The sequence below is a fragment of the Phyllobates terribilis genome, unplaced genomic scaffold (genome assembly GCF_046119375.1).
Source record: "Phyllobates terribilis strain yellow unplaced genomic scaffold, ASM4611937v1 Scaffold_9__5_contigs__length_417890890, whole genome shotgun sequence".
NCBI lineage: Eukaryota > Metazoa > Chordata > Amphibia > Anura > Dendrobatidae > Phyllobates > Phyllobates terribilis.
Genome location: NW_027362769.1, coordinates 59,217,473 through 59,244,958, shown reverse-complemented (window position 1 = coordinate 59,244,958; position 27,486 = coordinate 59,217,473). Strand labels below are relative to the sequence as shown.

The window sequence follows — 27,486 nt, the reverse complement described above, 5'->3', positions numbered from 1 at the left end:
CTATGGGGGCCAAAATAACATATGGGGCAGTTTAAATAGCAGGATCAGGCTGATTGGAACTACTGCTCCCATCAAGCTGATCCTGCTGGCACGAGTGGACGGGGGACAGACATAGGCCGATGGGAGTAGTAGTGTCACATCGGCCTATGTTTGCCTGCACGCACACACCCCCAGACATCGCACAGACACCGCACACACACCCGCAGACATCGCACAGACACCGCGCACACCCGCAGACATCGCACAGACACCGCGCACACCCGCAGACATCGCACAGACACCGCACAGACACCCACACACACCAATCATGACCGGTCTGATGGTCTGGGAGGTGAGGCTGACCTGTGCGGCCGTGGGAAAGTTCATGTGAGTTCATGCAATGCAGTCAAGCATGAACTCACATGAACCCTCTGAGGGCACCACGGCTACTTCAAATGAACAGCTGATCGGCATCACCTGATACCTCAGCTGTTCATTTGAAATAACCGGCGGGAAAGCGCAGCACAGAAAGGGTCCTTCGCTCCCCGCTCATTGGTGCTGCGCTCCCCGCCCGGTCCTAACTTACGATCAGGATGGGAGGTGGCGAGGGGAGCGGAGGATCGGGGTGGGAGGCTGCGGGGAAGCAGTATGGGGCTGTGTGATTGTTTAAAAGCCGGCGGATTTTTACCGCCGGCCGGCTTTTAAACAATCAGGAGAATTCTCTCACGCTGCGATGGCATTCTGATGACAGGCTGGATCGCAGCTGAGCGCTGCCATCCAGCTTGTCATCCTTCCGATACCCGATATTACAGTATCGGAATGCTCAACACTACCCATGAGCCATGTTAGGAGGCATGTAGCTTTTAATAAATTTCATGCAATGGACAAATAAACATTGTATCTGTCCTGTATTACTGGAGGAGTGTTGTGAATGAGATCTGACAGTGAAAATCACTGATGAAGCACTGATGGTAAAAACTGATCAAACACTGATGCAACTCGGATCCAAAACATTGATGAACAATTGTCCATGATCTTACGTACTCGAAAAATCCCCGATGTCTGAATTATTCCTTAGTGTATGTATACACAGAGCTTTATGAAGTTGGAAAAGTTAGATGCTGATTTGACAATGCAAATTAGAAATCAACCTTGAATTTTTTTCTGTGGATTTGTACACAGATTAGTTTCACTCAGACTCTGCTTCAGTAAGTGGTTCATCAGAGCACCTTAGGTACGGTAATTGAAGAGGCTTTCAAGTACACAGCCATACAGCAACACACACATTTCCTACTGAACTCATGGGTTTTTTCATGGAATAGGAGCAGAAATTTGTGTGAAAAAAACCTCTTTGTGAACTTGGCCTAAATTACATTTTAACTCTTTTGTTGCCAGGTCTATTTTTCACAAATGCACAAAAGAAACAGAATTATTAAAAAAAATGACACCTATATGTGAAAGTAAATACCTGGCACCACATAAGCACTTTGCAATCAAGGTCACCTTCATTCTATTTCACATTAAAACCTAACACTGTAAAAAACAGACATTAAATGTTATGTTTCTGAAAGGAAAGTTTAAAGGGTTGTCTACCATTTATTTTATTTGTTTTATTAAAAATGAGCCCATGGCGATCTGAAATTAATAAAAGAAAAATATACATACTGGGCCCCCATGTTTCCTTGTTACTTCTGCTCATGTGTTCTGCAGGTATCCTTATTTCCACTCCTGGCTCAGATAACATGTGACTGCTGCAGCACATCAGTGTCCACTGTGATTGGCTACACAGGTCACATGATGTGCACTGCTAAAGCAGGAATCGAGGAAACCGGTGAGGAATTCAGTAGGCGAGTATCACATGACGTGCACCGCTGAAGGAGGAGGCGAGGAAACAGGTGAAGAATTCAGTAGGCGAGTATAACATGACGTGCACCGCTGAAGGAGGAGGCGAGGAAACAGGTGAAGAATTCAGTAGGTGAGTATAACATGACATGCACCGCTGAAGGAGGAGGCAAAGAAACAGGTGAGGAATTCAGTAGGTGAGTATAACATGACGTGCACTGCTGAAGGAGGAGGCGAAGAAACAGGTGAAGAATTCAGTAGGTGAGTATAACATGACGTGCACCACTGAAGGAGGAGGCGAGGAAACAGGTGAGGAATTCAGTAGGTGAGTATAACATGACGTGCACCACTGAAGGAGGAGGCGAGGAAACAGGTGAGGAATTCAGTAGGTGAGCATCACATGACGTCCACCGCTGAAGGAGGAGGCGAGGAAACAGGTGAGGAATTCAGTAGGTGAGTATAACATGACGTGCACTGCTGAAGGAGGAGGCGAAGAAACAGGTGAGGAATTCAGTAGGTGAGTATCACATGACATGCATTGCTGAAAAAGGAGGTGAGGAAACAGATGAGGAATTCAGTAGGTGAGTATCACATGACGTGCACCGTTGAATGAGGAAGCGAGGAAACCGGTGGGCAATTCAGTAGCTGAGTATCATATGATGTGCTCCGCTGAAGGAGGAAGCGAGGAAACCGGTGGGGAATTCAGTAGGTGAGTATCATATGACGTGCTCCGCTGAACGAGGAAGTGAGGAAACCGGTGGGGAATTCAGTAGGTGAGTATCATATGACGTGCTCCGCTGAACGAGGAAGTGAGGAAACCGGTGGGGAATTCAGTAGGTGAGTATCATATGATGTGGTCCGCTGAAGGAGGAAGCGAGGAAACCGGTGGGGAATTCAGTAGGTGAGTATCATATGACGTGCTCCGCTGAACGAGGAAGTGAGGAAACCGGTGGGGAATTCAGTAGGTGAGTATCATATGATGTGGTCCGCTGAAGGAGGAAGCGAGGAAACCGGTGGGGAATTCAGTAGGTGAGTATCATATGACGTGCTCCGCTGAACGAGGAAGCGAGGAAACCGGTGGGGAATTCAGTAGGTGAGTATCATATGATGTGGTCCGCTGAAGGAGGAAGCGAGGAAACCGGTGGGGAATTCAGTAGGTGAGTATCATATGACGTGCTCCGCTGAACGAGGAAGCGAGGAAACCGGTGGGGAATTCAGTAGGTGAGTATCACATGACGTGCACCGCTGAATGAGGAAGCGAGAAAACAGGTGGGAAACTCACTAGGAGAGTACATGTTTTTATAGGCCACCATTGGCATATTTTTTAAATAAAAAGAAGAAGACGTGGACAACTCATTTAAAGATGACATGTCACAGGGTCAAAAGTGGCCAGTGTGGATTTTGTTTTGTTTTTTTAAGATGTGGGCCTTTATACTAGGTGCATATTTTTATGGTCTTTACAAAGGGACATGGCTCACATAGTAATAATGTAGAGCAGCCTAAAAACATGCCCTTAGAGAATTTGTCACACCTTTTTGGCAAAGACCATAAAAATTAACTCTAAATGAAAAGGCCCATATCTATGGACCCGTTTGGCTGATTTTATAAAAATAAAAATAGAGCAGCTATTTGCTAGTATGCCTTTGTCTACATGAACACACCTTCATATAATCTGTAGAACTAAATGGATAAAAAATCTCCATGATAAAGATAACAGTAAAAATGGGAAAGCACAGCTGTGCAGATAGGAAACTCTGATCATAGCAATAGAGTCAAGGTGGAGTACATAGGCCTTTGCCAGAGGAACCCATTGAAATAGCTGCCAGGGAACTCTTGGAGATACTTCTGAAAAGCAGAATACTTTATGACCTTCAGTTTTCCAGTAGATTTACACTATGAATGGTTTAGGAGTGCACACATCATTAATTGATACTACATTTAAGCAGGATATTTATAAGTATGACAGCCGTTCCAGGAATAATGCTGTTGGCATGTAGGTGGCATATCACTGGCTTCTCAGGTATGGTGACAGCAGCTTCCTAAGACGGGAAAGAGTTTCTCGGAGAGGCCTCTTCTGTTTACAAAAGTCTGGTTCAGTTTCCTTCGCTCACAGCTGCTCTGGAGTGCATCACTTGTAGAGCCACTCCGGAGACATATAAATCTGCCTTATTTCCACCTGCAGGGAAGCCAGGGCTAATTGGATAAAATAGGGACGGCATCTTTTCTTCCCTCTGTCTTTCCTTTCTACATTAGTAACATACATAACAATGGCCTGTCGGGGGTTCTGACCAACAAGGTAATGTTCATCAGTCCATCCGACAACACGAAGCAGCAAGAAATAGCTTTAACCTATGCAATTATGGAAGGCGATTCTATTATGTTCCAGCAAACGTGTTTCAAAGAAGAGAGTATGCGAGTTAGAAAGCCATTCAGCTGTGCTGGGCACGAAGAGCTCACATGGAGCATGAGAATGGCTTCTAGATACAAGCTCCATAATATCGACAGCAAATCAGAGCACCTTACATCTGACTGATTTCCCCGATACCAAATCAAAACAACCTTGGTAATGCAGATTAGAAGAAATGTGAGTCTCTTTTGTAAAGAATTGTTTTAAATGACAGTGAGAAATGCCTTTGACTTATTCAAATATATCTATTATAAGTGATAAATATTTCATTGGTTGGAGTCCAACTAATCACAAGAAGGGAAGTTCTGTGTCACTGTGTGAATGGAAAGTAGTACGCATAAGAAGAAGGCAGTACGCATAAGTACAAGGCAGTACGCATAAGAAGAAGGTAGCACGCATAAGAAGAAGGTAGCGCGCATAAGAAGAAGGTAGCGCGCATAAGAAGAAGGTAGCGCGCATAAGAAGAAGGTAGCGCGCATAAGAAGAATGTAGTACGCATAAGAAGAAGGTAGTATGCATTAGTACAAGCTAGTACGCATAAGAAGGTAGTACGCATAAGTACAACATAGTACGCATAAGTACAACATAGTACACATAAGTACAACATAGTACGCATAAGTACAAGGTAGCGCGCATAAGTACAAGGTAGCGCGCATAAGTACAAGGTAGCGCGCATAAGTACAAGGTAGCGCGCATAAGTACAAGGTAGTATGCATTAGTACAAGCTAGTACGCATAAGAAGGTAGTACGCATAAGTACAACATAGTACGCATAAGTACAACATAGTACACATAAGTACAAGGTAGCACGCATAAGAAGAAGGTAGCACGCATAAGAAGAAGGTAGCACGCATAAGAAGAAGGTAGCACGCATAAGAAGAAGGTAGCACGCATAAGAAGAAGGTAGTACGCATAAGAAGAAGGTAGTACGCATAAGTATAAGGTAGTACGCATAAGTATAAGGTAGTACGCATAAGTATAAGGTAGTACGAATAAGTATAAGGTAGTACGAATAAGTATAAGGTAGTACGAATAAGTATAAGGTAGTACGAATAAGTATAAGGTAGTACGAATAAGTATAAGGTAGTACGAATAAGTATAAGGTAGTACGCATAAGTACAAGGTAGTATGCATAAGAAGAAGGTAGTATGCATAAGTACAACATAGTACACATACAGTTAGGTCCATATATATTTGGACAGAGACAACATTTTTCTAATTTTGGTTATAGACATTACCACAATGAATTTTAAACAAAACAATTCAGATGCAGTTGAAGTTCAGACTTTCAGCTTTCATTTGAGGGTATCCTTAACATGTGCCACCCTGTTTTTAAAAGGACCAAAAGTAATTGGACAGATTAAATAATTGTAAATAAAATGTTCATTTCTAGTACTTGGTTGAAAACCCTTTGTTGGCAATGACTGCCTGAAGTCTTGAACTCATGGACATCACCAGACGCTGCGTTTCCTGCTTTTTGATGCTCTGCCAGGCCTTCACTGCGGTGGTTTTCAGTTGCTGTTTGTTTGTGGGTCTTTCTGTCTGAAGTTTAGTCTTTAACAAGTGAAATGCATGCTCAATTGGGTTGAGATCAGGTTACTGACTTGGCCATTCAAGAATATTCCACTTCTTTGCTTTAATAAACTCCTGGGTTGCTTTGGCTTTATGTTTTGGGTCATTGTCCATCTGTAGTATGAAACGACGACCAATCAGTTTGGCTGCATTTGGGTGGATCGGAGCACACAGTATGGCTCCGAATACATCAGAATTCATTCGGCTGCTTCTGTCCTGTGTCACATCATCAATAAACACTAGTGACCCAGTGCCACTGGCAGCCATGCATGCCCAACCCATCACACTGCCTCCGCCGTGTTTTACAGATGATGTGGTATTCTTTGGATCATGAGCTGTACCACTCCTTCGCCATACTTTTCTCTTTCCATTATTCTGGTAGAGGTTGATCTTGGTTTCATCTGTCCAAAGAATGTTCTTCCAGAACTGTGCGAGCTTTTTTTAAATGTTTTTTTTAGCAAAGTCCAGTCTAGCCTTTTTATTCTTGATGCTTATGAGTGGCTTGCACCGTGCAGTGAACCCTCTGTATTTACTTTCATGCAGTCTTCTCTTTATGGTAGATTTGGATATTGATACGCCTACCTCCTGGAGAGTGTTGTTCACTTGGTTGGCTGTTGTGAATGGGTTTCTCTTCACCATGGCGATTATTCTGCGATCATCCACCACTGTTGTCTTCTGTGGGAGCCCAGGTCTTTTTGCATTGATGAGTTCACCAGTGCTTTCTTTCTTTCTCAGGATGTACCAAACTGTAGATTTTGCCACTCCTAATATTGTAGCAATTTCTCGGATGGGTTTTTTCTGTTTTTGCAGCTTAATGATGGCTTGTTTCACCTGCATGGAGAGCTCCTTTGACCGCATGTTTACTTCACAGCAAAACCTTCCAAAGGCAAGCACCACACCTCAAATCAACTCCAGGCCTTTTATCTGCTTAATTGAGAATGACATAATGAAGGGATTGCCCACACCTGTCCACGAAATAGCCTTGGAGTCAATTGTCCAATTACTTTTGGTCCCTTTAAAAACAGGGTGGCACATGTTAAGGAGCTGAAACTCCTAAACCCTTCATCCAATTTTAATGTGGATACCCTCAAATGAAAGCTGAAAGTCTGAACTTCAACTGCATCTGGATTATTTTATTTAAAATTCATTGTGGTAATGTCTAGAACCAAAATTAGAAAAATATTGTCTCTGTCCAAATATATATGGACCTAACTGTAAGTACAACATAGTACATATAAGTAAGCATAAGGTAGTATGTATTAACATTATTGAATATAATAAATATATCACACTGATTGGCGCTGTCACCTTGCAACACTGGGGTCCTGGGTTCAACTTAAATTAAAGTGGTTTTCCCACAAATGAAAGTTGATTTTAATCAATAGATCTTGGAATAATAATAATTTCCACAACTGGATGTGATTAAATGAAATGTCCCTGTGCTGAGATATATATTATATATATTATATATATATATATATATATATATATATATATATATATATATATATAATCGTCTTATCCCGTCTGTCTGTCTTTCTGTCTGTCCTGGAAATCCTGCGTCGCTCATTGGTCCGGCAGCGGCCAATCAGCGGCGCGGGATTTCTGAAAAAAGATGGCGGCCGTTAGCGGCTCATCTGCGGGACGGAGCTCAGCGGCGATGCAGCCGGGAGATGACCGGCGCGAGGCGCTCATCTCCCGACCGCCGGCGACGCTGACCTCCATGCGGCTAGGGTGTCAAGGGAGGACCGGGGAGCGGCGCTGCGGGGCGGGATACTTCTGCTGCGAACGTCCGCTCATGTCCCGGGTTCTCGCAGCGGAAGTAGCCGCACAGGCAGCGGCGCTCCCCGGTCCTCACCAATACGATTCCGCTCCCCGGTCCTCACCAATACGATTCGATGATTGGTCGCGAACTCTTGCCGCGACCAATCACTGATCTTGGCCCGAAAGTTAAACACCGCTGTGCTGATTGGTCGTGGGAAGCGGCCGCGACCAATCAACGATTTGGGCGCCACATTTAAACACTGCTGTGATGATTTTTCGCGGCCGCTATTTAAATGTGGCGCACAAATCGGTGATTGGTCGCGGCCGAAGATCGCGACCAATCACTGATCTTGCCGCAAAAGTTAAACACAGCTGTGCTGATTGGTCGCGGACAGCATCCGCAACCAATCACCGATTTGGGCGCCACATTTAAATAGCGGACGCAACCAATCACCGATCTTGCAGACACATTTAAACACCGCTGTGCTGATTGGTCGCGGACGCTATTTAAATGTGGCGCCCAAATCGGTGATTGATCGCGGGCAGCGTCCGCGACCAATCAGCACAGCGGTGTTTAAATGTTGCGCCAAGATCGGTGGTTGGTCGCGGCCGCTATTTAAATGTGGCGCTCAAATCGGTGATTGGTCGCGGGCAGCGTCCGCGACCAATCAACACAGCGGTGTTTAAAAATGGCGCCCAAATCGGTGATTGGTCGCGGGATTTTGAACACAAATGTCCGGACCTTAGTAACACCATGCGGCTACTGTCGGGAGATCAGCGGCTAGGGTGTCAAGGGAGGACCGGGGAGTGGCGCTGCGGGTCGGGATACTTCTGCTGCGAGCAGTCGCTCATGTCCCGGCTTCTCGCAGCGGAAGTAGCCGTACAGGCAGCGGCGCTGACATCCATGCGGAAGGGAGGACCGGGGAGCAGCGCTGCGGGCCGGGAAACTTCTGCTGCGAGCAGTCGCTCATGTCCCGGCTTCTCGCAGCGGAAGTAGCCGCACAGGCAGCGGCGCTCCCCGGTCCTCACCAATACAATTCCGCTCCCTGGTCCTCACCAATACGATTCGCTGATTGGTCGCGGTCTCCGCACCCGACCAATCAGTGATCTTGGCGCAAAATTTAAACACCGCTGTGCTGATTGGTCGCGGACGCCTGATTTGGGCGCCACATTTAAATAGCGGCCGCGACCAATCAGCGAGATTGGCGCCAAATGTAAACAGCGCTCTGCTGATTGCGCCCGGTCGGCCGCATACATATTCTAGAATACCCGATGCGTTAGAATCCGGCCACCATCTAGTCTTATATATGTGCCCCTGCTGTGTACTGTGTAATGGCTGTCGGACAGTGCAGGAACATGGTCTGATCATACCACAGCTCCTGGGCATGGGGAGGAAGGAAAAGACAATACAGACATTACAGTACGGGATCACAGCTGATTCTTTTTGTGATGTAAAAAATGGCACTGCTTGGTTTTAAACAATGTTTTACTTAAAAGAAAGAATCAGCTGCGATCCCCTGCTGTCCTGTCTGTATACTCATTTGCTTCCTCCCTGCCCTGGAGCTGTGGTATGATCAGACCGTGTTCCATCAGACACAGTCATTGATTAAAATGAACTTTTGTTTGTGGGAAAACCCTTTTAAGGTTAATGTCTGTATGAAGTTTTATGTTTTCCTATCATTTTGGAGGTCTACTACGACTATTCCATTTTACTTACATACACCAAAAATACCCATAGGTTAAATGGCTTCTTAGAAAATTGGCCTTCATGTGATAAATTATACTGTGAGTCCCCTATGACTGAGACTCAGAGCTGTAGCCAGAATTCTCTGCACCTGGGGTAAAGGATCAGTCTGCTGCCCTAGCCCCTCAATACCTTGTCCAAGGCAAAGTGTCCCCCAGCAACCCCTTAGATGTGCCGCTGCTGAGAATAGTATGAACGGTGACTGTACAATACGGCAAAATATGTTAGTGCCATATAAGAAACACAGATATATCAATGAATCATTTTAGTCCCGGGGGAGGCAGCAATTAAAGGTATTCTGTGATCTTTTTAGGTCACAATCATCAATCGTTGAAAATTTTTTCATTCACCAAGTTCAAGATGGATCCAGACAGCTGATTTTCAAGAGGAGTGATGGAAGTCTCTCTGCCTATGTAACAGTTATTACTAAATATAGGAGGAGAGTTACCCATCATATCATCCACAAATTACACTATTACATCTTTATCCTGGCAGTTTGCCAACAAATCTCACCTCAATTCATGAAAGCAGCAATTAACACCATGGAGACTGGATCGTGTTGGTGACTCACACCTTACAAGTTAAAAACTCCCTGTTACAAGTCTGGAGTCTCTCTATGTGACTGCAGACTTGTGAATCCTCAAAGAGCATACACTATGTGCTGTGACGATTCCTCGTTGCCAGGACTGGGAGAGGGCGGTCATATGACCACGAGTAGGCAATTTGCATACTTCTGGCCACATTCCAACTAGACGTGTCTGGCCTCACTTGCATTGAGCAAGGCTGCGCACGTCTAGTTGGCACGTGACTGCATGTATATAAATCGCATGATTGCAGTCAAGTGTCCGCCGCTCCCAGCGCCAGACAATCCTCACACTTGCAGTGCACACGATGTGAGGATTCACAAGTCTGCAGTCACAGAGTGATTGCAGACTTGTATGTAGCACCCTGAGGATTCGGCTGCTACAGGGGTATTGCACCTCAACCCAGAGGTGTGATATTCCACTCCCGGGTAAGGATGGAGTGTGGAGCTGAGCTCAGAAAGCTGCATGCACTACACACATCCCATTTCCGAGGAACAGACCAACGGTACTCCCACTTAGAAATGTGCAGGTACGACCGAGTCTGTTCCTGGCTGGAGTGGGAGGGGGGTGGTACATCCCAGTAGTGTAGGGGCAGATAGGGGGAGCAGCCTGGGTAAAGATAGGAGCTCATTGGGTGCTGGTCACCTGAGCTCACACATAGAGGGAGTATTTAAGGTGGGCACCATCTAAGATCAGGGTCAGTCAGCCACAGTCAGTCTGTGAGGAGCCAGAGAGACATCAGTCTTTGCAGAGGAGTGGAAGAAAGCAGAGGAGCAGAGCAGCCCCAGGCCCAGAGTGAGAGAGGAGAGAACGAAAGACCCAGAGGGGGAGAAAGAAGGAACTCTGAGAGCCCAAATACAATCACAGGGTGAAGAGTTGGCAACAGGGTACCGGATCCCAAACTGGTGGGGGCTACAGCATACCTCAGCCAGAGACCGGAGGCCGTGGGCAGCATCTGCCACGGCCACCCACCATATCCACCCGGAAGGCAGACCATGCGTAGGGTCAGGGAACCCAGAGTCAAGGGTTACCAACAGAAGGCCCGAGGGAGCCGGACATAGGTGGATCCCTGGTGGGGAAGGCCAGAGACGAGGACAGGTCAGAACGGGAGCTCAGAACCACGCTCCAGAACTACTTGGGGGTTGGCCGAGTCCAGGACCTGGTGGACGCAGCACGGCTCGGGTGGTCACTCAAGGCCGGAGTGACCGGAACATCTGCAGTAAGTAAAGAACCCTGAACTGCACAACCCGACTCTGTCTCTGATTACCATCATCCCTGCACTTCCACAACCACCATCCTCTGCACCTGACCCCCTGAGGCTATACCCCTCCCGTTGGGGGTTATACTACCGAAGCTGCACAAACACCATCAGCCTCAGTGGACCCTGCTGCAGCGGCGGCCGAAGTGACCGCAATTCAACGGGTGGCGTAGTCGACACAAAAGAACATCTAGTAACATCATAAGGACTGCCACACACTGAGCTTGACACCCTGGGCACGGACCGGGTCACAGCCACTCGGAGACTACAACCCCCATCTGATCCGGCTCCGGGTATCCCCAACAACACTGGCCCAGGGGGCGCGTCAACTTTGGCGTAGTCGGCAGGATTACGTGCCCGCAACAACCGGGTACTGCGTGCCTGAAGAAAAGAACAAGTTTACCTCAAAAAGAAGTCTCCTGCCGGTTCCGGAGGGTCCCCGCCATCGGGCCCCATCACAGGTCGGTTCCCGCCGGTTGTCCGCCATTTGCAGCTTTTTCCCGCCATCCATGGAGTTTCCCGCCACTGGGAAGCGATTCCCGCCATTTCCGAAGATTTCCCGCCTTGGGGGAGCGGACGCCATTATGGGCGTGCCAGAGGGTGGCAAAAGGCCACCTCCCATCGTGGGCCAGGTCGAAGAATGGCGCCAAAAGCGGAAACCGCGCCCACCAACAGAGACTGTGATGCTGGAAGTGTCCATCAGCGTGAGAGAACTGCCCCTGGAACTGACAATCACAAAGTTGCCCCGGGACCACCCTCGATGTGGGCGGAGACAGAAGAAGAGAACAAAGATGGGTGTCGCTTGGAGCAGTCTGGAGAGAGCGCACCCGGAGACAAGATGTCTGGAAGAGAGTCCAGAGAGAGCCTACCCGGAGATGGAGGGAGAGCCAGGCAGCACCGACCCAGCGGTCAGGAGCCTGATGCGGGCCGCCACTCCAGGCAGCACCGACCCAGTGGTCAGGAGCCTGTTGCCGGTCGCCATTCCAGAAGGCCGGCTGGAGACAGCGGGAGGAGAGCAGAGCAGCACCGACCCGTTGGTCAGGAGCCTGCTAGAAGCAACGACCCCACTGGGCTTAGTGGAGGTCTTGGCACAGCTCCCCCGAGATCGGGAGTGTGCACAGACTGCGCTGGAGGGCCTCGCACGGAGGATGGCCCGGGTGCAGCGAGAGACGTTAGCGGAATGGAGCCGTGAGATGGCCCAGCAGACAAGAACCCGTCAGCGGAGCACGCCACCCGAGACGAGGAGACAGACCGCCTCTGAGGATGGCGCAGGAGGAATGAAGGCAGGAGACGGCGCCGAGAAGGGAGCTGAACGGACGGAGGCAGGTAAAGGGGACGTCTCTACCCCGAGCCGGGAAACCGCGTGCCTGCCCCAGCTCCCCGTCGCAGAGCCCGAAATTCCCCCTGCCGTGCCCGTCGCTGCATCGTCACCGCCGCCGACTAGGCCTCAACCGGAAACCGCGGCCGCGACCCCTGTGACGTCACACGCCTCGACCTCGAGCGTGGCCAAGCAGGAAATACCACCGGCCTGGTCGCAAGGCCTAGTACACCCGGGCGCCGCAATTCCAACAGCGCCCCCTACCTCCGCGGAGCCACCGGCCTGGTCGCAGGGCCGAGTAACCACGGGCGCCGCCGTTCTTACGGTGCCCTTTTCCTTTAAGGTGCCCCAGGCCTGGTCGCAAGGCCTGGTCAACCCGGGCGCCGCTACCATCAACGCGCCCTCAACATCTAGAGTGCCGCACCTGGGTGAAAATCTATTTGCCCAGCATACGTGCCCGGATGGGCAGCCCTTCATATGGCCCCAGGAGTACATTCAGCTGGAACTCCAGAGAGCAAGGCCCATGTGCGAGCCCCTGATTCCGGCTCCGAAGCCTGTAAAGAGGACCTCGCCCCCGCTAGAGGAGGCACAGTTTGAGTGGGACCCCACCGGAGAAGATCTCATGGGGTTCACTCAGGAGACTCGGGCAGCCGCAGCGGAGCGTGCAGAGTGCTGCCGCCAGCAGCTCGAGGTCTTTGAGAGGGAGCGGAGAGAGAGGCGGGTCCGGGAACAGCAAGCGCAGATAAGGAGCGCGGAGCAGAAGAGCCGGACCAGGAGGAATCCCCGTGCAGCACATGGTCCCCCTTCCACCGGGACTGTGATAAAATTCAACATGCAGCACGGATGGGGCTTTATCAGAGACCATCGAGCAAGAGGACCCGGACGGGTCTGAAACTGAAACTGTCCACAAAGAAAGAGCAGGAGGACGTCGTCGTTGAGTACAGCAGAGTAGAAGCTGTATATAGTTGCCCGTCGGGGCACAGTGAACCGTTGCTGCTAATATAGTCCCCGTTGGGACCAGAGAACTGAACTGTTAACCCGTGTGTCCCTATTCCCACTGACCGAGGACTGAGAGCGGTCATCCCTATTCCCACTGACCGAGGACTGAGAGCGGCCATACCTCCCCTTGTAATTAGTTGCGCTTCCTAAAAGCGCCCCCTACTGGTTTTATGGGAAAACCATTTTCTTCAAGAGACTGTCGCATTTTACCCGGTCACAAGTTGCACCGTGACCGGAGGAACCAGAGACAGGAATGTTTACAAGAATGTTATTTATGAAAAAGTTTTATTGCTGATATATATGATGATGTTTTATTATGTTGTTTATGCAAAAATTGTATGTTTTGGATGTTGTTTATATCTTACAGCCCGAGGACGTGCTGTGATTTACCAGGGGGGAATGTAGCACCCTGAGGATTCGGCTGCTACAGGGGTATTGCACCTCAACCCAGAGGTGTGATATTCCACTCCCGGGTAAGGATGGAGTGTGGAGCCGAGCTCAGAAAGCTGCATGCACTACACACATCCCATTTCCGAGGAACAGACCAACGGTACTCCCACTTAGAAATGTGCAGGTACGACCGAGTCTGTTCCTGGCTGGAGTGGGAGGGGGGTGGTACATCCCAGTAGTGTAGGGGCAGATAGGGGGAGCAGCCTGGGTAAAGATAGGAGCTCATTGGGTGCTGGTCACCTGAGCTCACACATAGAGGGAGTATTTAAGGTGGGCACCATCTAAGATCAGGGTCAGTCAGCCACAGTCAGTCTGTGAGGAGCCAGAGAGACATCAGTCTTTGCAGAGGAGTGGAAGAAAGCAGAGGAGCAGAGCAGCCCCAGGCCCAGAGTGAGAGAGGAGAGAACGAAAGACCCAGAGGGGGAGAAAGAAGGAACTCTGAGAGCCCAAATACAATCACAGGGTGAAGAGTTGGCAACAGGGTACCGGATCCCAAACTGGTGGGGGCTACAGCATACCTCAGCCAGAGACCGGAGGCCGTGGGCAGCATCTGCCACGGCCACCCACCATATCCACCCGGAAGGCAGACCACGCGTAGGGTCAGGGAACCCAGAGTCAAGGGTTACCAACAGAAGGCCCGAGGGAGCCGGACATAGGTGGATCCCTGGTGGGGAAGGCCAGAGACGAGGACAGGTCAGAACGGGAGCTCAGAACCACGCTCCAGAACTACTTGGGGGTTGGCCGAGTCCAGGACCTGGTGGACGCAGCACGGCTCGGGTGGTCACTCAAGGCCGGAGTGACCGGAACATCTGCAGTAAGTAAAGAACCCTGAACTGCACAACCCGACTCTGTCTCTGATTACCATCATCCCTGCACTTCCACAACCACCATCCTCTGCACCTGACCCCCTGAGGCTATACCCCTCCCGTTGGGGGTTATACTACCGAAGCTGCACAAACACCATCAGCCTCAGTGGACCCTGCTGCAGCGGCGGCCGAAGTGACCGCAATTCAACGGGTGGCGTAGTCGACACAAAAGAACATCTAGTAACATCATAAGGACTGCCACACACTGAGCTTGACACCCTGGGCACGGACCGGGTCACAGCCACTCGGAGACTACAACCCCCATCTGATCCGGCTCCGGGTATCCCCAACAACACTGGCCCAGGGGGCGCGTCATGTACCCTAATGCCAGACAATCCCTTTAAGAAAACAACTTTGATTAGAGGTCTTAACAATCAGGGGCTAAGTTCACATGTCCAGTAATCATCCGTTTAAAATAGATCCTGCAGCAGTAATCTTAGCAGGACAAAAAAGGTTGTGCAGACACAACATTTTTGTTCAACAAAAAAAAAAAAAAAAAAAAAAAAAAAACAGATTGCAACTGGACCGGGATTTTTTTTGTTTTTTTACACAGCAGTCTGTGGAAAGTAGATCCATTAACTAGCCATCCATTTGACATGGATTCATTTTTTACTTACTGGATCAGTGTCATACAGGTGATTACTGGAGATGTGGACTATAACCCTGATGCTAACCTTACCGTCTCACAGTACGAGTCTCATTTTTAGGCCATGGCCCCACTATCAGTATTTGGTCAGTATTTTTTCTCAGGAGTGGGAGCCAAAACCAGGAGTGGGTGATAAATACAGAATTGGTGACTTGTTTCTATTATACCTTTTCTCTGATTGTTCCTCACCTGGTTTTGGCTTCCACTCCTGAGAAAAATGCTGACCAAATACAGACCAAATACTGATAGTGGGGCCGTGGCCTCAGATACTGAGTGGGAGATACTGCAGCAGCTTCCTTATCTTATAGGTTTCCTATAAAAAACATCTTCATAACCTGGACACTACGATAGATATTATCTCCCAGGCATCTGAAATTTAATGATTTTTTACTTGGAGAACTGTTCCTTCGTTTAATGTCCAGAGATCTTTGGAGAAAAGCATCATAGGACTAGTCTGACCTTGGTTGATCAGCTGTAATAATGACTACTGATGAGAGGCAAACGTCAATGTTTGGCAGTACTATTCCTGGTCCTTCACAATGCTGGCTGCATCTATGGCCGGTGACCTTGCTCCTGTTGCCAATCAGCGGCCACTGACTGACTGCAGCCGTGATGTTCCATCTGAGGAAGAAGAGCGCCTGGGCACTGTCTACTCCACCTCTGGCAAAACATCATGGATGCAGTTAGTCATTGACCAAACAGCCAGAAGTGTGGAAGAGTGATAGGTACGTTTTTTTTTTTTATAAAAAGTACTGCAAAAATTCTTTTCATTGAGATTGAGGTCATTTTTGACACATGGTAAGGTTTTAATACTAGAGGTTAGGACCATCCCGATTGGGTACACCTTGTAGATGGTGGGATGGCTTCTATGACTTTTTTGATCAAAAACAGTGTTTACTAAGTACCCTTTGTTATTTATATGCGCTATTGCTTTTCACTTACTTACAGCAGGGTATATGTTAATTTTGTACCTATCTTAGGTTTTGTCTGTTTAATGGCCAGTGTGAACATGCTCCTGCACGTTGCATGTACGCCAACTTATACTCCAGTTCATTTCTATCAGTTTTGCAAAAATGCTTTTCAGCCAAGATAGTAATTTCCAACCGACTGGACGCTCAGTGATCCTGAGAGCGGATCTCTGTAACCCGGGGACAAGGCTCTCCAGAGCCGGTCTTGAATGGAGGCGCACATGCTCGACCTCAGCTCCATTCACTGTCTATGGGACTGACAGAGAGCTTGTGTTGATGTAATCTTGTCTAATGTATCTTCTGTAACTCTTATTACCGTCATGATTGATTACTGTGTAAGAAATATGTCCTAATGAATAGGCAAATATTGACTGCTCAGAGAAATAACTGGTGTCCACAATGTACTCGGCACTATCAATTATCTAGCAAATTTCTTTTTAATGTCAAAATGAACTAGAGCTTCCTGGCTATACATACTTCTGCCTCTTGTAGTGTGGGAATAAATTTAGCAGTGACCCTAAAAGTGACAAAATGTTCCTTCAGGAAAGAGACATGTAATAAAAAACTGCCTGTGACTGTGATCTCTAATTCTATAGGCTTTTACAGTACTACATGAGGATTCAATTAGCAGCAAGGAAAAGCAGCCGGGGACCACGCTGAAAACCCGATAATATCTTGGTCACCAAAAAAAAGAGCCTTTTAAACCCCCTCATTGCATCTGAGAACAGAAAGCGATTACTGAGAGATCAGACCTATCTAGTATTCGGATCAAAACTCGGCACCAGTAAAAACGTGGCCAGGCAGGAGAGGGTTAACCGCGGTTCTGCGTTGACAGCGCTCTCGCTATATGGAACAGAGAGTATGCAAATAAATGTATGAAAATAATAATGGTAATCAGGAAAATAACAGCTCGGTTGCAGCCGTCAGCAGCTGTAATCTCCAGGGGTGCAGAGAAAGCAAAGGCTTTGGAAGGAAGAGGGTGGTGGTGAGGCTGGGGGAGGAACCATGGAAGCAAGAGAGGGCTTTGACAAAGCCGTACACCTCCACATAGTCTGCTGTGACTTTCTATTCCTGGATCCAATACCAACAATCTTGTAGCACTTTGCTGGAACTTGCCCAGTGATTTCAGATTGTGGAGAGATCTATCGGGCCCTGGGGTTCCTGCCAGCGATATCCTGAGAAGCCACTCGCATTAACCCTGACTATTCCCATGTGTGCCAGCTGCCAGAAAGGAAAATGATCACTATCAAATTTACTTCCGATAACAATTGGAACAACAGTCCTGAACATGTGACAGAGCACAATTCTCCATCTGCCCATCGGGGTCTCTAATAAATCTATACCCCATACAATTCTCGCGTTTGCAGTATCTCATCAACGCTGCGAGCCATCATCCATCATGGAAAATTACACACAATGCCGATGCCATTTATATACCAGGCTTGTGTATGATACATATGTCCCCAGTGTACCTTTGTTATTATCTGTAAGAATCAGGTTTACACTAAGACAATGGGTCAGCCATAATATTGTGCCTAATTCAGTACACAAAGCTCATGTGTAGAAACATCTCAGACCAATTCTCTCCGCGTCCTCAGACGTAGAAGTGCAAGGTCATTGCTAGCACCGCAAAACCCCTACACTAATGTTTATTGCCCCCACGGGAGCAATGACAGCGCGCGCTAAAGCTGCTATTGATTAATTTAATTGCGCTCACATACCTGACAGCTCTGCTAAGCTAATCTTATTGGGTTTAGCGTGAGTGGATCTGGCCTGATCTGCTTATTCCGTGATCTAACAGCTAAACAGAAAAAGTTATGAAAATTCTTTACTTACAGCTCTGATTATTGCCACGTCGCACAGCCTTTATACACGTACAATGCACATCATTGTATAGGCACTGTACACACTGTATATGGCATAGCTGGTCTCCGGCTCTTTACAGGATTATTTAGGTGTGATAAAATGCCAAGCTACATGCTGTACATTGGATACAGAAATATTCTACCCCCCCCTTCCCAGCAATACTGACAGGTTTTGCAGAGCCCACACTGTAATACATGTGGCAAAGTTTGCTTACACGTTCATTAAAGAGAACCTGTCAGCACGATTTTGTAATGTAAAGTAAAGGCATGGCTGTAATGGCCACACAGAATAAATTGATACCTTTGGTGAATAAATCAGCTTTGTGGTTCTTCTTTAATCACCATTTGAAGTTTTCTGCTAATTAGGTTTCGGTGCACAGGGGTCGGACTGTGCACTGGGTCCTCTCCTCACTGTCTGTGATCCCCCGGCCCCTCCGCCTGCCTCCAGTCTGTGATTCTCCAGCCCCTTCACCTGCCTCCAGTCTGGGATTCCCAGGCCCCTCCGGCCGGCCGACAGTCTGTGATCCTCCGTCTGCCTCCACTCTGTGATCCCCCGGCCCCTCCGCCTGCCTCCAGTCTGTGATTCTCCAGCCCCTTCGCCTGCCTCCAGTCTGGGATCCCCAGGCCCCTCCGACCGGCCGCCAGTCTGTGATCCTCCGGCTCCTCCGTCTGCCTCCACTCTGTGATTCCCCCGGCCCTTCCTCCTGCCTCCAGTCTGGGATCCCCCGGCCCCTCCGCCTGCCTCCAGTGTGTGAATGACAGGTCACTGCTGAGATTTCAAACATAGGAGGCCGGTCATTCACAGACAGGAGGCAGACGGAGAGGCCGTAGAATCACAGACAAGGAGGAGAAGACCCAGTGCACAGTCCGGCCCCTGTGCACCAAAATCGAATTAGCAGAAAAATTGTGATTAAAGAAGAACCACAGAGCGGATTTCTTTACCAAAGGTATCAATTTAATCAGTATTACAGCGCAATTACAGCCATGCCTTTACTTTACATTGCAAAATTGTGGTGACAGGTTATCTTTACAGGGGCCATCACATTGAATACACAGCCATTCTTGAAGCATTTAGCTGTCAGGTTATAGAGCGGCAGGGCTGTGTGAGTTACAGGGAAAAGAGGCAGTACAGCTTGTAATTTGCTCTTTGTGATCCTAGGAGTCCAGTGGGTGGTCCTAATCGGTAACTGACGGTTATTTTTGTATATAAAATCACACATGTGAGCTGTCAATCATGGAGCAAGACTACTCACTGGACTTCTAGGCCCAGAAAAACAGGATCAGGGTATGTTCACATATCACATTTTTGCCACATTATTCCCGCGTTTTTTCCAGCAAAAACACAGCATTTTACTGTGCGAGCAAAGTGAATGAGATTCCTGAAGTCTCATGCACAAATTTACACACGCTGCTTGCTTTTTCCTTGATGAATTGAAGCAGCATCAAATCTGCAGGATTTCAATTATTTCAACGTTTTTGTAACATTTTCCACTCATTTTAGTGAATGGGAAAAAAAAGTATCAAAAACGCAACAGAATTTTTTTTTGCTGTATATTTCCTGCCAAAAGACACATTTTTGATGCAAATATGTCTGCAGCAAATACTTACCCTTACAGGCTATACACAGAGATAGAGTGACTGCTGACGAGCGTATGAAGAAAAATTGTCTGGGTTTCATCCAGAGAACTTGGACAATTTTTTTCTGATTTACATCCAATTTTCACCCGTGTGTCCGTTTTTTACGTCCGTGTGACGTCCAAGTGCGATCTGTTTTCATACAACTGCATTAAAAATATACATGATCAAATACAATTCCTAGGTTTAAATGTAGCTGTAAAAATCTATGCCATATGTGTGGGATCTGTCTTTTTTTTTTTACGCACCCATAGACTTGAATGGATGAGTCTCATCAAAGACTTGGAAGAAAGTAACGTCTACTGCAATAGTTTTCTCGGTGCGAGTGTATGTAGAAAAAAAGGTGAGAAGAGCACTATTTAATATCATGGGTCAGTGTGCAGTCCGTGTGCTATCCGATCAAACACCAGACAGCACATGTCCAATTTATATGCTCATCTGCATGAGAACTAATACTAAATATTCTGCCACAATACAATGTATCAATTTGCTCAGTGGCTCCTGCTCTATAACATGCCACCTGCAAAATGAACGTGCATTTTCAATTTGTCCAGGATTAGAAACTATGGCTGCTTACTTCCAGAAATAGCGTGCCACATCTGTCCACAGATGCACAGCAGAGCAATCCCATTCAATTCACTGGAGCTAAACTGCAATGACAGCTACAAACCATGGACAGGTGTTGTGCTGTCTCCAGAACAAAGCGCCAATTTCTGTTCATAACTGATACAAATGTCAGTTTGCAAGGCATAGACCGTCTATGATTTGACAAAGGGGCGCATCTTACTCCATGGGGCTTGTGTTGCAGATTAGCTTATACTTAAATTTCAAATTTAGAGAAAAAAAAAGTAAATTATTTATTAACTTCTCTAACTAATGTCACGTCTTACAGCTTTTAAAGATGTATTAGAAGTGACCAATTAACATAACTGCATATTGCACACATGATTACCAATAATGTTATACAAACACTGTATATATCCCAAATAGCTCAAATTTATACCATCAAAAAAGATATCTTGGACACGTACCTGTTTTTTTGCAGCACTTAGGTCCTGCAGTATGTGACCTCGGGCACTAAAGCCCCGGCTCCCATGAGCTGGTCCACAGCTTACATATAGCTCTATGTATACAGCTTTGTAAATGCTACAAGCAAACAAGGCAGCGCCTGTAGCCGCTCTCCACCACCGCAGCCAACTCTGCACCAGTGTGAACACACAGGGGTCAGAAGTCAATGACATTTTTGTTTATAAAATTGTCATCTGTAACAGAAGACCAAGGACACGGCTCGCAACAATAGCTAAGTATGACGACCTAGGACACCCAGCTCGCTCGCCCACATTCAATAAAAGGACTGGGGAAGCACAATTAGGGATCAAAGATTTTCTACTGGGGCCAGCCAGAACATGTGATGTCAGGGTCTCACCACCAGGACAGGTCCCTGCTGTCAAAATCTAAAATTTTGCCCAATTTACTTGTCTCCTTAACCCTATATAATGTTAGAGGTATTATCCCACAATCAACATATCCACAGGATAGGTATGATCAGATAGGAGTGGCTGTCTAGTGGTAAGAGCCCCACAATTATGATAAAGGGGGTCCCGAGTTCCCCAAATGAATGGACCAGTTGTGTTCATGCGATGGCCCACCACCGTTCCGCTCAGTATGTGACTGGTTGTTACGCAGTCACACCACCGCACAACCATACGGTGAATGGAGGAGAGGACACATATGCAAGCTACTGCTCCCACAGGGACCTCTGTATTTGGGATCAGTGAGGGTTACAGTAATCAGACCCCCACTGATCGTACATTTAACATCTATTTTGTGGATTGGAGCTAAATGAGGTGATAGGATTCCCCCTTTAAAATAAACACACAAGGAGTCCATCAGGTAGATAAAACAGAGCTGGCTGCAGCCAGGGAGGATAGTGCAGCTTATAAACACATCTTGGAAAACTTTTGAAACAAGGACAAAACAAAACTAAAGTTAGCGGTACAACTGTGGTACAACTATGGAAGCTGCGTGCTTGCGGTGTGCTGCAGATTTCTGATGCATCTGAACCTCACAAGATGAGTTCACTATAATAACGCCTCCAGAGAACACAAAACACTAGATTTATTTTACATAAAAGTTTGCAATGCAGAATTACATAGTTTGCTTTTCAAAGTGTTGAATATAAAAAATAAAGAATTAATATAGCAAAACCTGATATTAACATTAAGAGTAAATCGATGCACTGCAATATTAGCAGCCTATGAAAATGACTGGTGAAAACACCTGCACATAGTTAAAGGGGTCTTCCACTACGAGAGTATTGATCTGTCCTTAGGATAAGTCATCAATAATAGACTGGTGGGGTTCAGACACCCTATTTAAAGGGGTTATCCAAAACTATATATTTGTCTTAATATGGGCTTAAGAACTGACAGGCAGGTAGTTGCTAACTACCTGCCTGTTGTGCCTGGCTCCGATCTCAGTCGCAGACTTCCGCTGATGTCATGTCGACAGAACAGCAGCTTCTCATCCGATCTGCTCTGTTGACGAGGCGTGACTGTCAACGTCATGCTGATTGACAGCCGGCTCCCCACAATTAGGCTGCAGGGAGCCGGCTGTCAATCAGCAAGATGTCAGCAGTCACGCCCCGTCAACAGAGCAACCCGGAAGAAGAAGAGTTGCTCTGTTGACGTGGAGCAGCTGAATAGCCGGAAGGAGTGGTCGCTGACCACTCCGAGGAGGCGCCAAGTAGATGCCTCTGATAGCAACTACCTGCCTGTTAGTTTTACAACCCCTTTAACTAGCAGCTGATTTGCAGTACCAGAGGGCAGACACTAAACAGTTAGAGGGAGCTGTGCTGTTCAGCCCAGTTCATTGTTTACATCTGGAGGAGCTAATAACAGCTGATCTGGTGGTGGTGCCGGGTGTCGGACGTAAGCTGGTCTGATATTGATTACCTCCTAAAGACACGCTATCAATACTACAGTAGTGGAAAACCCCTTTAATATCAAACCCAGAAAACTTTTCAACAGACAGTAGAAGGGGAGCAGAAGATTTCTTAGACTGATGAGCAGTTACTCATGTATTGTTGCTTCTGTCATTACACAACTGAAACCACTTACTTTTTAGGAATGCATCATCAGCTTTATAACAATGGTCTGCATCCCATGGCTAGCCAACTGTTGTGAAACTACAACTCCCATCAGTGTTGTTGAAGTTTCAGCAACAGACAAGACCAGTTGGGAGTTATAGTTCCAAAACAGATGGAGCGATGACGGCTGTGATCACGGCTCTACAGTATAATTGATACCAGCTGATTTTAGATCACTGCACAGTTTTACAATAGGGCCATGGACCACCCATGGTTAAAGGGAAAATCCAGCCAAGTCTTTAGAGGGGGTTTCCATCATCGCTTTATACGACTACGAACACATGCACATCCATGATAATCCCATCTGATGCATGACAGGTAACACATACAGCATGTAACACTATGTGCCCGAACAGGCGTGCACAGCTCCAACCTGTACAGCAAACACTGAGGAGGAAGCTGGCAGGCATGTGGGGTAAGCTGGATGCCGCACACAGACTGGCACATCCAGGCTAACACAAAAAAAGAAACAGAACATAGTTATTTAGTAGATTGCAAAAAAGAGACCTATATCCAAGTTCACCTGTTTTATATGTTCAGCCCTGATGTAGAGGAGGGTAAAAACATACCATGACCAAATTCACCATACAGTGGAAAATCTCCGGACTTCTGCTGGCAAATGGATCAAACTTCAACGTTAAAGGGGTTGTTTGGGATTTAAAAAATACCTTTTACTTTACCCATCAGTTAAATTCAAATGTGCCAATCGTTTTTTCTTTACTGTAGCTGCTAGGTGCTGTGTATCCAGGTGACAGTAGCAGTTCATTACTAGTGTAGCACTTTTATGCTTGCTATGCATAAAGGCAATGATTGGCTGCAGAGGTCACGTGAATCTGCAGCATGTGATCACTGCAGAAAAGTAAACAAAGGCCAACAGGGATCACTGGGGAGTCTTGTAATCTATCAATCCATCTCTATCTATCTATCTATCTATCTATCTTCAAATCTATCTATTTACCTATATTGGTATTCCCTGTGGTTAGAAAAAATATACGGTATATAAATCTTTTATAACCCTCTTAAAATCTGCAATACCCCTTTAACACCAGTAACCATGTATATACAAATGTAAGAAATGTGTTTACAGGAGTTTGGAAGCTTGATAAATTGAGGAAAATCTATTTTTCCCACTCCGTAGTAATTACATTTGCACTAGCAGCGGAGCAGCTAGTGCAACAGCTTAGTTCTCTGCCCTGTCCTTGTTCCTACTTACCCTAGCTAAGGCCCCTTCACTAGCACCCATGGTATGCCCTGCCACTCCACACAAATGGTAGACTGGCTGGTGGTGCATGCTGACACCTATCTGCCTCTAGTATTGTTGCTTACTTTCAGTATAAGGGCTGGCAGTGCCAACTGATGCCAGAATCCAGTGCTATTGCTCACATACGGTGGAAAGGCTGGAGGCGCATAGTGACCCACTGAGATTCACCTATTCACTCAGAAGAAGCGTTGAGATCAATCAAGCAGAAAAGTAGGCACCTTTATTTGGGGTGCACCATACTCAGGGCACAGAAGTTGGCATCGGTCTCCTAAGTTGTTTCGCATTTGCGGACTGATCTCTCAACCAATCTGAGCTCTGCTTATGGGGTGAAGTCTATTATGTGGCATGAGCTGTTATGCCAGCTATGCCAATCTCTTTACCAATAACTGTGCTTTATACTGTGTGACCTTCAAAGGGAATGAGACATCCATGAGAATAACAGCCAAATGCTTGTAGAGTCGATTCAGAAGACCTATTAAAATAAAAATTCCTGTACCATGCTATGTGCACCATGTGCAGTGCCCACCCGTAATCTCCATGTCCACCTGTAGTGTTAACTGCTGAATGCTTTCCTCCCTTGTTATCAGTAGTCATATCTATAGCACTGTCACTACATACACTGTAAGGTGACGGCTGCCAAGAAGAGGAACAAACTTCACTGCTCTGTAAGCAAATCCGGGGTCTATGGGCGCTGCCACCTCCCTACTCTACATTACAGATGCTGTAATAATTACCATGCCAATCAGAAGTCCCATTTACTACTGTATACAGCTATATCACATACTGCTATTCCCATTATTGTCAGACAGAACAGGGACTACTACCCCTATCATGCCCAGTGCAGTACCCAGTGGGTGAGGACAGTCACACTGATGCACAGTAACCCTGAGTACCACTGTATACCGCTATAGAGATCATACAGAGGCAGCTATTCTCAGCATTGTCAGACAGAACAGGGACTACTACCCCTATCATGCCCAGTGGCTGAGGGCAGTCACACGGATGCACAGTAACCCTGACTACCACTGTATACAGCTATATCCCATACAGGGACCGCTATTCCCAGCATTGTGAGACAGAACAAGGACTACTACCCCCAGTGCAGTGCCTCTTGTGACTCGGGGATGGGTAATGGGTGGGCAGGTGATGGCGCTGCTGATGGCACACAGGGCACTCACCTTGATGATGCTGCTCCTCCTGGGTGCCGCCTTGGCTGCTTCCATCAGGCTGAGCTCAGTCACCCCGCTCCTCCGTTCCCTGCCCCGGCCATGCTCCGGGCACAGCTCACAAGCCCCGTCTGGCCCCTCTGCCATGGCTCTCACAGCCGTATAACTTCCATTCCCCAGGGGCTCTTCTCAGACAAGAGTGGCAGCAGTGACGGGCGGCGGCGCCGTTGTCTCAGGGCTGCATGGCGCTGACAGTCACACACAAAAACTGAAGGAGACTCCGATGTGTGGAAGTGGGAGCCAACCTAGCACCGCATGAGGTAGCCGGGCACAGCTGGGCGAACCCGGGGAGGCAGGCCTGACCGTGATTGGTTGACCTGTTCATGAGCTTTGCTCCGATTGGCTGCTGAGATGCGGAGTAGTATTGGGCTGTGGTTATGTACGCCGCTGATTGGCCGGCTGACTTCGGTGGGCGGTGCTGTCCTGTGACAGCTCCATGTGCATGGGAGGGGGGTTGTTGTGAAGGAGGGATCGGGCGTGCTCGGGGGGCTGAGTGACATCCTGCTCCGTGCAGGGCGCTCCTGGGCGCCGGCATCCTTTGTCCTAGAGGTGCTGAAACATATATCAAGCCGGCTTCCATGGAAAGAGAAGCCGGACCATGTTCTGCCAGTGATACCGTCACATGTCACTGATCGACAACAGCGAGAACATTAGAACCTCAGGATGGCTGTGTCCATCATTATAAGTGATGTGTGTGATGATTTCATACATAGCATCACCTGAATAATGTCACACAGTATAATCAGTGATCAATAACAGTGCTAGTTATGGCTGTAAGATACGATATTACCATGGTGATCAATACTTCAAGGGTTACACCGATCTTCAGAAATGGATATTGGCGAATAATGCTTGTATACAAGACAATCTGCAATTTACTGTTTGATGCTATTAACACTTTTCTTTTGTTTACAGCTTGTTGTCTTGGAGACCGACCACCTCTGCCAGACAGCAGAATAAGGGCAGTGCTTACAGGCTCCTTTCTATTGATCTTGTAAGCACTGTTTGGAAGCTGGCCAGGAATGCTGGTGCACGCTGTTACCTCCTATTTCTGGCCAGCTTCAGTGCAGTGCTTACAAACTAGACAGCAGGGGTGGTTGGTCTCCTTGGCAACCAGCTGTAAACAAAGGAAAAGTGTTAACGGGAACCTGTCTTGTAAAATAATGGTATTAACCTGCAGATATGGGGTTAATCTGCAGATTAGTAGTGTTCTGACCCTGCCCGGTGCCAGCACTTACACCCCCACTGCCAAGAGGAAATTAACTTTATTCCCCCGAGCAGTGTTCAGCTTCCAGTCACGGGGGCAGTGCCGGCACGGGTTCAGTCACCGCTCCGTGTATACAGAGCGGCGGCTGTAACCGCGCCCCTAGCACTGACTGGCAGCAGCTCAGCATTAGGGCCTATACACTGAACCGGCGCTGGCACTGCCCCGTGACTGGAAGCTGAACACTGCTGGGGAGAAAAAAGTGCATTTCCTCTTGGCAGCGGGGGTGTAAGTGCAGGCACCGGGCAGGGTCAGAGCGCTATTCACCTGCATATAAACCCCATATCTACACGTTAAGAGGGGTATTTTACATGACAGGTTCCCTTTAATATCTTAATAAGAGCTGCAAAGATTAAGAAGCAGTAATTTACATGAACTATCCAACGAAATCCATCTATGAAGATGTTTTATATGGTTCTTATCCTCAGGATCATTTATAGAGTAACTGTTGTTGTTTTATTATTATTTTTATTGTATATCAACAGTAGTGGTTTCAGCTCCTAAATGATACATCTACATGATGTTGTGTGATGTACATATATGTTACATGTCGGAATGGAGTAAAAAATGACAGACAGACAGTTGCCATTTAACGGTGGTGAATGTACTGCCAACCAACAATGATTTTTAGGGTAGCAGAAAAGATGCAATGTTCACTCACAGAACATGTTCACACTGGTCAATTATACAG

General features: G+C 47.3%; 1 protein-coding gene across 1 annotated transcript in view; it reads right to left on the bottom strand.

Annotated features, from left to right (window-relative positions):
• PLCL1 (phospholipase C like 1 (inactive)) overlaps positions 1–25,840 on the bottom strand; it is a 397,791-nt gene extending 371,951 nt beyond the window's left edge. The window contains exon 1 of the mRNA XM_073646527.1: positions 25,484–25,840. Coding sequence (XP_073502628.1) covers positions 25,484–25,618 — 135 coding nt within the window. The 5' untranslated portion in view covers positions 25,619–25,840. The remainder of the gene's footprint in view (positions 1–25,483) is intronic.
• Positions 25,841–27,486: the final 1,646 nt, after the last annotated feature.